This window comes from Poecilia formosa, unplaced genomic scaffold (genome assembly GCF_000485575.1).
Source record: "Poecilia formosa unplaced genomic scaffold, Poecilia_formosa-5.1.2 Scaffold331, whole genome shotgun sequence".
NCBI classification, from domain to species: Eukaryota; Metazoa; Chordata; class Actinopteri; order Cyprinodontiformes; family Poeciliidae; genus Poecilia; species Poecilia formosa.
This window is the reverse complement of record NW_006800270.1, coordinates 54252-65186: the sequence shown is the minus strand read 5'-3', so window position 1 is coordinate 65186 and position 10935 is coordinate 54252. Positions and strand designations below refer to the sequence as shown.

At 35.3% G+C, this 10935-nt stretch overlaps 1 protein-coding gene across 1 annotated transcript in view; it reads right to left on the bottom strand.

Annotated features, from left to right (window-relative positions):
* The window catches only part of LOC107833113 (macrophage mannose receptor 1-like), a 43457-nt gene extending 32882 nt beyond the window's left edge, over nucleotides 1–10575 (bottom strand). The window contains exons 1-4 of the mRNA XM_016661499.1: nucleotides 10563–10575; nucleotides 8753–9157; nucleotides 8078–8419; nucleotides 7240–7316 (exon numbers count right to left, since the gene is read on the bottom strand). Of these exons, the coding sequence (XP_016516985.1) occupies nucleotides 7240–7316; nucleotides 8078–8419; nucleotides 8753–9157; nucleotides 10563–10575 (837 nt within the window). The remainder of the gene's footprint in view (nucleotides 1–7239; nucleotides 7317–8077; nucleotides 8420–8752; nucleotides 9158–10562) is intronic.
* Between the last annotated feature and the right edge of the window lie 360 nt (nucleotides 10576–10935).

Sequence of the window (10935 nt, the reverse complement as noted above, 5' to 3'; positions counted from 1 at the left end):
TGGAACAAACTTCCAGAAAACTGTAAAACAGCTGAATCACTGAGTGCCTTTAAATCTCGACTTAAAACCCACCTGTTCAGAGTTAACAAATACATATAAATATACACAGGACTAATAGAATGGAAAATCAGTTCACAGGAAAACCATATCTATTTGTGTTTTTATAATCATTTGTTTATGCAAAATTACCTTACAGGAAAATTTTGCTATAGTTTGTCACTGGAAAACAACCCATTTCTAGTCGACACCAGTGATATTAGTGCTGTAGATGCTGAAACATTTGGTTTATGTCTGGATTTTATTGACCAAAGTTCAGTCAGACTTTTACTTCTCAGTTCTGGAAAACATGTTCCAGAAAAAAACTACAGTAGTTTTGTATCAAATGCAAAAACAGCGGAAACAGCAGCGACTCTGACCTTCAGGGAGGAATGTACAAATGATGCTTACGATATTTTCATATGCAAAGTTTGACTTTGGTGAAAATCTTTCCCTTATTTTTACAACTTTGACATATCTTAGAATGAAAGAAATCTCTCCTGAAAGTGTGGATTAATTATGCTGAATACATAAAAATTCAGCATAATTAAAGGTTACCTACTGTTCTTCCTTGAACAGATTAGGTCTGATTACATGTTTATGAACTATAAACATGTAATGAACATCCCATTGTTCATTACATGTTTGTGCACAAAATCATTCTTATATAATGAGATATTAGTCTGGTCAGCTGACCAGCTGCTCTAGAACTCAGTTTAGGTTGCTAGGTAACGGGGTGGGCTTTGCTGTGGTTGCTAGGTAACGGCACAAAACCACCTTATGGAAAGGTGTTTTTGTTTAAATATATGAACAAACAGTTGTTTTTGTTCATATAATTTGATAACATGATAAAATTGTTTTGTTTTGGACTCAGATATTCAACCATGAATTTGCAGAAAACAACATTAAACAGCTGTATTGTAGTGAAATTCAAATTCAAAAATACTTTACTTTTTCCCAAAGGGAAACTAAATGTTGCTGTAACTCATATTAATATCACGGTGTTTGAAAACACATGAATCTTTAAAACTATCAGCATCGGAATCGGTGATACCGCCCCAGTATTTACTTTGTATCGGATCAACATCGAAATATGCAGCATCACTGACATCATCTTGTTTGTTGAATTAAGTTTGATTCATAATGATCCGGCGAATCTTTTTAAAAAACCTCTAACTCAAAACATCAAACCTGGGCTGAAATATTCAGACTGAATACATTTTATGATTTATTACATCTGGTGAAAAATATTGCTCTACATATTTAATCTTTTTCTGTCTGTATTTGAGCACAAAACAAATGCGAAACCAATGTTTTTGTTCATATATTCGTTAACACGATAAAATTGTTTTGTTTTGGACTCAGATATTCAACTGAATTTGCAGAAAACAACATTAACCTTTGATTTTGATCATCCGACAGAACAGGTAGGTTAAGTTGTTCAAGGAATTGTTTAATTTGCTGCCCATCTTTTAAGCTTGGTTGTGTGTATAATTGTATATAGTAAGTTTGGAAAACTTGTTGGATTTCATTTTGTTTATACACACACCTCTCAGAATTTGGGTCCCTTATTTTGTATATCGTGTTATCTGCTTGTTGTTTTTGTAATTTTCTCCCCAAGAGTTTAGCAAATTTGGCACCTGATTCATAATATCTTTGTTCAGTATAGATAATCTTTTTCCATATTTCTTGTAGATACATTGCATTAAGTTTATTTCTTAATATTTTAAGCTTTATACTATGTTCTGGTTTTAATTCTCTTATGTTTTGTCTCAACCTCTTTTATTTCATTGTTTAATTCTAATAGTTTTAATTGGTTTGCTCTCTTTTTTGGACACAAAAAGATATAATTTTACCCCTCATAACTGTTAGTGCATCCCAAACTATTTCTGGACTAACCTCTCTGTTATTGTTTTCTTTTAAAAACGTGTTTATGTCAGATTTGATTAGTTCTGTAAATTGGAGGTCATTCAGTACACTCGTATTTAATCTCCATTGTGTATTTTTAGGGTCCTCATCTAATTTTAAAGTTAATAATAAGGGGGCATGATCAGAGAGGTTAATGTTGCCTATCTCACAGTTACATATCTTATGGCAATCTCTTTTAAAAGTAAAGAAAATCTTTTCTAGAGTATACCGTATGTGCATGAGAGAAATGAGTATAATCACGGCTAGTTGGATATAAACTCCTCCAGATATCTATAACATCGTATTCTGACATGAGAATTTTAATCTTTTTTTTGTAAAGATGTTTGGGGAATTTGTTGTGAAGAGTCCAACCATGGATTAAGTCATATATTCCAATCTCCTCCACAAATAAGTATACCCGTTGATTGTCCCATTAATCAAATAGTTTTTTATAAAATGAAAAGTCACTGCCAGGTGGAACGTATACATTACATAGTGATATACTGGTTCCATCTATTCTCCCTGTTATTAATGAATATTGTCGTTGGTTTCAGAAATAAGTTGAAATGGAACTCTCTATGATATTAATATGGCTACACCCCGTCTAAGACCAGATTTATGCGATGAGTAATATATTTTGGTGAAGCCCATTCTTTTTAATTTTTCATGTTCCCCAGATGTAAGATGTGTCTCTTGCAACATAGCTATCTGCACATTTTCTTTCTTCATTACGACTGCCGACGACATATTAGCGTTTGTAGAGATTTTTACCCAGAATGCAAATGGTAAAAAACCGTGAGTGAAACGGTGACTGGTACTGACTAGTATATATTCCATTGAGGGAAAACTAAGTTTCATATCTGCTCAAGAGCCCCCCTGGTGGTTGAAGAAAAATCCACATATATATGAAAAAAACACTGAATGCGCTCTGGTATTGTTCAGGGGGCCAGACCAAATGAGGAGGCGAGCCGGATCCAGCCCGCGGGCCGTAGCTTGGGGCCTTATGTTATCTCGGCGTGCGCGGCCCTCCTGATCAATGAGCTCAGCTTCCATGTCGTCCTGGCGCTGAAGAAGTCGTTTAATTAGGGATGACGTCGCCTGCATGGCTAATCTTACCTCTTTGCATGTTTCCTCAGGTTCTCTAATCCACCGGCAACCGCGTTCAGCAGCATACACAAACATTAATGATCCTCTGCTGTCATCTGAATCTCATTTAGTTTAGGCTGCATTCACACCAGCCAGGTTTTGGCCACTTTAGTTAGTTAGTCTGGTTTGTTTTAGAGAGATGTGAATGTGAATAAAACTCTGATTTGGAACAAAAAAAGAACTCTGGTCCGTCTAAAAATCTAGTCCTCGGTTCGGTTTAAGTGAACTCAGTCACGATATGAATGCATATGATGGGCTGGTGGTCACTTGAAATGCAGAAAGCTAATTAAAACGCAAAGTGTTCTGGGTAAATACAACCAAAACAAATGTGCTGACCTCGAGCTAGCGGTTGAAATCAAACGGTTGGTCTTTTTTCCCCCCAAAGACAAAAGAGAAATCCAACAACTGCTAAGAGCTAAAGCAGCTCCATTTTCATTTACATTCAAGTACACCTCTGCAGCAAACAAAAAGGGGCGGAGACATTTTGTGGAGAAGGAAGTTGTGTTCAGTGTCTTCTTCAGAGGTTTTCTTGTTGTTTCCTTTAGTGGTTCTTAGTTCAACGCCCCCCACAGGCGAGGAGGGGAACAGGTTTTTCGTTTGACACTGTAAAAGCGAACCGCAGCAGCTGAAAATCTAACAAATGTTAAAAAATCTTTAGTCTCCAGTTTGACCTTTGTTCAAATTGTAGATTAACTCTAGGTCGCCACATGGTGTCTGTGAAGAGCTTCCTGGATTTGGATGTAGAGATTTATTCTGTACCCAAGCAGACTGTGTCCTTGGGTAAAACTCTCCACCCTCTTTACCTGCTGGTGGTGGTCAGAGGGTCCGGTGATGCCTTGATGCCCCACGGCAGCTTTGGTTCCTGGTAATTTACCACCATCAGCGTGTGAATGTGTGTCAATGGATGAGTGTAAAGCGCTTTGGACTTGATAAACAACTTTACAAATGGAGGCTCTTGGTATTTGCAGGTTCATTTTTATTATCTCAAAGAGACAAAGCTTTCAATTAAATAATTTTTTTCATCTTGAATCCATATGAAAAGAAATTTAAAAAATAGAACTGAATGTGGAAAACAAAACTTCCCAAAGTCTGGATAGTTCAGCTGCAAATGTAAATCTGAATTTCATTTATTCATTTCTTGAATCTTAAAACAAAAATTATTAATTTGTCAAAAACAAAGTTTTGTAAATGTGATACACTATAAACTGGGATAATTTAATCATCACTTGTTGATAGTTCAGAAAATCTGGTGAGGGCTGCCCCCCCTCTAAAAATGTGGAGTAACAAGTTAATTTAGATCTGATTTCATGATTTCATACATAGACATGCTCAAACATTCAAAAATAAAAGAGAAAAGAGTGATTTGTTAGGATCGCAATTAGCTACATTTTAGCTACAACGGTCATCTAACGGCCGTTTTGAAGATCGCTAACGGCGCTAACCATCAAACAATGGTACCCTGACATGCGTTGTGTTATCTGTTCAAAGGGAATTTTATTACTATTATTATAGATGTTACTATTTCTCCCCTACTGTGTAATCAATTAAACTGTATGGTCAGTTATATAGTTATTCAAAGCCCATTAGAGCTTAAAGTATATTTGTTCATTATAACATGTCCATGTTAAATTATTTAACATAATTAATCCTCTCATAATTATTATGACTCAAAGAAATTAGTGCCCTTGAAATTTTGAGAAATGTTTTTTTTTATGTACATCTGTGAGCTCTAAATTAATTGGTGAATTGTTTAATTTGGCAATTTGATACTGTCACAGTTGGTGGGAGTTGATACTATTTACTGAAGTGAACGCTATGTGGTCGTTTGATAACAACACAAGGACACAAGGATAAGATTGTACTAAGAAATGTTAATGATTTCATAATTTCAAGAAATTGTAATAAAGAGACAGAGTTTGGGGAAGAAGAGTCGTTCTTTTTTTTTCCACTGTTCATCGTTACAGGCTCTCCACCAAGATCAAAGGGGAAGCAGAAGAAGAAAAAAACGAGAAAAAAAACAAAACATCATTTGTTACAATTGTCCACTATGAGCTGAGACGTGTAACATAAACCTGAACTTAATTTATTAATTTCTCCAAGTTTTACTTTTAGTTAAATATAAGTATATATATATATTTTTTAATCCATCTCATCTGCCTTTTATAATTCACAAAGGCAGTACTACTGAGGTCAAGTTTAGACGTCATCTTATTTGGATTGAAAGGAAGGCGCCTTCATCAAAATTCACGGTGCTTCTTTTGATTTTCATATGCAAAGTTTGTCTTTGAGGTACATCTTTGTAAGTCATTTCTTTGTCTTAGCAAGATGGTATATTTGATCAGGGTGGATTTCTCTAAGCAATTTAATGTAAATAAATAAAAAGTTACCCTGCAAGTATACTGTGTGCTGTACAGAAGTATTTTTCTCCTTGCAGATTTCCTCTGTTTTTAGTAATTTGTCATGCTTGTAGTAAATGTTTTAGATCATCAAACAAATGTTCAAATCAGAAAACACTAAATGCAATTTCTAAATTATAATTTTATATGAAAACAGGGATAAAGTTGTCCATAACTAAAGCTTTCACATGCAGTAGCTTAAAATACTCCTTGAAGTACTTTAACGTTTTTTTTGTTTTTTTTATTTACGTTTTTGTCAAATTACAAACAGAAACTTCAATGTATTTTATTATGATTTCATGTAATAGACCAACACAAAGTAGCATATAGTTGTGAAGTGTAAGAAAAATTATGTAAGTTTTTTTTTTCCTTTTAATTAATCCCAAAAAATGTCTGGTGTCTTTTGTATTTAGTCTGCCTCAATCTGTAACTTCAAAATAAAATCATTCTGCCAATTTTTTTTGCTTTTTTTTAATTTAAAAGTTTTATTAAAAGCTCTTTTAGAACTAAAACAGAATGCAGAACATATTGATATTATATGGTGGTCTTATATTTTCTTACGCTACATTATCAATCAAATCAAATACAAACCAGTAAGTAAACCTGGATTTGTTTGCACAACCAGATTAAGAATAGATAGAAAGAAAAATACATGCATTGTCTCGTTTACATTTTGCACATTCTATTATGACTTGCAATTACACAAAAATACTAAGCTACTAAACTTAATTTCCTTGCTGAGGAAATTGAGCTAATCTAGAAACTCGTCACAGTTGATACAGTTTAAAGTTTAAACAAAAGCAAAACAGCCTGACATTACAGTTCAACTCTATTAAAAACAAGACTATTAATCAAATGAGGGATGCTTAAACGGTTCCAGTGACTATGTGGTTATATCTTCTACAAGTGGATAGAGGAAATTCAGCTACACATTTTTAGTTTATCTGTTCATGCTTCATTTTACATTGGCAGCTTTATGATATGCTAAAGCGCTAATTTGTTATTTTCAGGTATTTTGTTTTAAAGGTGACCTGTTATGCTGCCTTGAACAGGTATAAAAAACAGGCTTGTTACATTTTCTTTGCACAAAATCATTATTAAGTAATATTTCTGGATGGTAAGTCAACAATAAAACACTGGTCTTTTCCGTTGAACAACGTACTCAGCGGTAAAACCAGCTGCCCAAACATGGCGGAACTCAGCTTGGGTTGCTAGGCGACGGGCTGGGGTTGCTAGGAAACGGCACAGTGCCTGACTGTGACTCATTTTTCAGACACCAAAACAACCATAACTTGCTGCCTAAAAACGGCTTGGTGCTTTTTTTTTCTTTTTTTTCTCCCAAAATTCAATTCAATTAAAAAATATTTTATTGAGCCCCAAACCAGTCTTTTGAAGTACTTCAACTGTTCTTAGAAGCAGTTGAAAGCCAAATGTAAGTATAAAGATGTACCAAAGGTGAATTTTGTGTAATAGGTCCCCTTTAAAACCTAAGATACCATTACTTTCTATTACAATCATTTGCAATCTGATTTGACCAAAAGGTGAACTCACAAGGCCTATAAATCAGCAGTTAATTTGCTGCATTCAGTTTTCTTTGTTTTTCTTGGAGATAATCTTCCATTGCACTTTGAAATCTGTCCATCCCCGGTTTGTCAGCAAGGTGCCAAGCTGAGGAAGGGTACATTTTGTCACGTTCCTTTATTTATATTGAGACAAGTAAAAGGAAATGTGGTCTCTTTACCTGCTGGAGGACCTGGGCGTTGACGGCTGGACCGGTCAGATCGACGTCGCTCGTCATCATCATTTTCACAGTGATGCTCGTTTTTACCACTGAGCAGAAAAAAATAAGCCGTGTCACAACCACAAGACAAAACTATGATGGCGTATTACAGCCTTTCTAGAAAAAAGGAGTAAATTTGAGAAAAGTGAGTTAATTTGTAAATCTAAAAAGTAAAAACTTTACTTGGAAAAAAAACTAGAACATTTCTGAGATTCATATCAAAATTTGACTTTTTTCCCAGAAATATTTTGACTTTTCAAACTCTGAAATTTCCATGTTTTTTCAAGAAAATGTCTGAGATGATCAAAATTTAAGTTTTTCCAGCAAATTTTTAACTTTCTAAACTCAGAAATGTCCAAGTTTTATTAAAATTTCTGAGATTAATTTCAAAATCTCAGTATTTTTCAAGCACTCACTCAAAATTTTCCAAACTTTTTTCTATGACATTTCTAAGTTTAATCTCTAAATTTCTGAGTTTTGTTCTAGTAATTTTTAACTTTTCCATCTCATAAATTTAGAAGATTTTCCTTGGACTTTTCTGAGATTAGTCTAAATTTTTGTTTTGTTTTTTTCCAGCAAATGTTTTGACTTTTCAAACTCTGAAATTTCCAAGATTTTACATATTTTGTTCTATAAATTTTCTGAGACTGAAACTTTCAGAATTTTTTTCAAGGAAATTTTTGACTTTTCAAGCTCAGAAATGTTTTTATTTTTCTTTAGAAATTTTCAGAGATTGATCTCAAAATTCGTCCCTACTACAGCGTTGTTAAAAAATCAAGTTTTTTGACATAGCATCTTATTTAACAATCACCTTGTTCGCAAATGAAGACTTTGATGGCTTGACACCTTTCGTCACCCCACTGATGTAGTGTATTCTCGCAGACACAGTGCTGGATGCCCTCTACGTTGTTTGGTTCGGAATTGCCCCATCGTTGGAATCGGCTGGGACTCTTGTCAGACCAGCTCCATGGCACTCGGTACAGACCGATCCAAACATCGACTCCAACTGGAATTAAGTGTCTGACTTCGGAGTTTTCTGCCTCATTTTCAATCATTGCCCAGTCGGTGTGATGCATTCTGCAGTATGTTTGAGCAGAACTCCATGTTTTCAAAGTTGCAATGAACACAAATTGTTTCAGATTGTGCTCTGTAACTGCATAAAAACAAAAGCATGTTTTATTTTAAAAGAAGCAAACTACGACAGAATGTTAGTGTCACTAATAAATAAATAAAATTACAGGAATAAAGTCATATGAGAATAAAGTCCAAATAATGTTAGAATAAAGTCATAATAATAAGCAAATAAATATTGCGAGAATAAAAGTAATTCTAGAATAAAGTGAATATTTTGAGAATAAAGTCACAGTCTCATATTTTCTTTTTTTTGCATGCCCTATACCCTGTTGTAATAAACACAAAAGTTAGTCAAATTTAAATTAACTTCATTTTTTATACCAAAATGTATAAACTCTACATTTTTACTCACCATTGTAACAAATAAATTTGAGTTCCACATCACAGTTACCATTATACCACTGCCCACCATTAACCATTAACGTGCACATCTCCCCTGAATATCCGAAGTCTGGATCACCAGTGGCCCACGACTGGTAACCAGTTTTACTGGTTTCTCCAGTTGCAGACCATCTCCAGGAGTTGGACTCGTTGCCCATTTCAGATTTCCAAACATTCGGATCATCCCAGAGTCCGATCCAGGCCCAAGTATAGGAAATATTAGGTTCCAGTCTGTTTATGTCGTCCATGCTCTCAAACGTGGCGAGGTCGGTGTAATGCTCCCTGCAGTATTGCTGAGCTTGAGGCCAGGTCACTAACTTGTCAACATAGTAGTACTTTCGTAGAGGGAACTGCAAGCAGGAGCCCAGACAAAAACCTGAATATTGAAAAAGAAATGGTTGAAGGTAATGATTACTAAATTAGGTTTATGGATTATTTTGTGCTTAATGTAGGAAATTGTTACAGAAGTAATGATCAAATATCCAAAATGTGCAACCCGCTCACCCCACCACCACCAATTTTGCATAATAGATCCTCATCAGGCATTTGTGATAGCTAGCTAGCAATAGCTGCGTTTCCATTACAAATGAGCGCAAAACTTTTTAAATATTCCGAAACCGTCACCCCACACATAATTGAGCAATTGTAGTGTTTCCATTAAATCACATGCGAATATGTTTGTTAACACTGTAAGTCTTTAAAAAACATGCCGCACCATAATCCTCCAACTACTTTCTGTTGTCTTCTTCTTCGTGGTTTGCGCCAGTAACAACATCCGGTTGTTAATCATATGACTCGATGATAGGTAAAAAAAAGTTTTTCCATTGCACTTTTGGGGGCTAGAGCTAAAACGAGTTTTTTTCGAAATTGGAGAATTTCCATGAAGCGAATTTATTTGACCTTTTGCGCCTGACGTCACGCTCTGCTCTTCAGAACGCCGCGCGCTCCGCCATGATGGATGTCCAAACCAGTGAGCCCACTAGCTCCTGTACAGCGTGTCAAAAAACAGAATTTGTTGCCTAATATTGCTTTTATTTTGTAGATTTGACTGTAAAAATGGTCACAGGGTGCTGCGCGGTCGACAAACGGATGAGGATGCTAACCAAACTTTTCATTTTATCGTAAACTTTTTGATGAGGAAAAGAGACGGTGAAGGATAGCAGCAGCTGTCAATCATTATGACTGCAAACCCTCGGCTTGATCACGGATTTGCAGCAAAAACATTTTACAAGGTAAGAAGATTAACGTTCATATATTTAATAAGTTAGTAAGCTTACTCAGATGCAATAAAATATTACATTTTATACTGGGTACGCAACTAATTATTTGTAATCATGGAAAAAATGCACAAACAGCGTAGCCTAGCTTACAAAAAACTGGTAAGACATACACAGACTTTCATTCAACTGCACATTTAAGATGTACATATTGAGCACAAATAATAAAACAAATAAGTAAATGATGATAATAAAATGCATCAATATAAATAAAAGATTAGTAGGAGCTTAGTAGTCTTATGGCTCTGCAAACGCAACTAAAGACATATTGGTATAAAATATCATGTGGCTTAACTTTTGGCAAAATGGTGCAATTTAATCAAATCAAAAAACATGTCAAGAGGAAGAAAGTGATCAGTAGTTAAGCTAGTTTCCAGATTTTGTAAATACTGGCGTCTATGTACCCCAACTAGCTGTGCTACTTCCACAGACAAATTAGCGTGACTTGAACAAATAAAAGCCAAGACTATACTGGAAAAAACACTTACATACTCCTGCCCTCACTTCCCACGTCCATCATGGCTCAGCGTAATTAGGTGACATAGTTCCAAAAGGCCAATAATATGGGACAGGTGATGTGTGAAAAAAATCTAACTCCTATCTCTTCACCATGTGGTCCTACTGCTATCTGCTGAAATACACGCTCTGGTTAGAAACAATCAATCAGAACCAGGAGAAGGGTCTTTGTGCTGTCAATCATGCTTATGTATGTTCCAGTGTGTACAAGCTCAAGATTGCCATTTTGCTGCAGTTGTGCTAATGGTGGAGAAACAACGTAAGGTTTATCTGCTATCATCGGTGGCCATGCTAACTAGCCTGCGAATTAAGGTCAGGCTCCGCTGTGTGGGAAGAACAGTGGCTTATTGCAGCATGTACA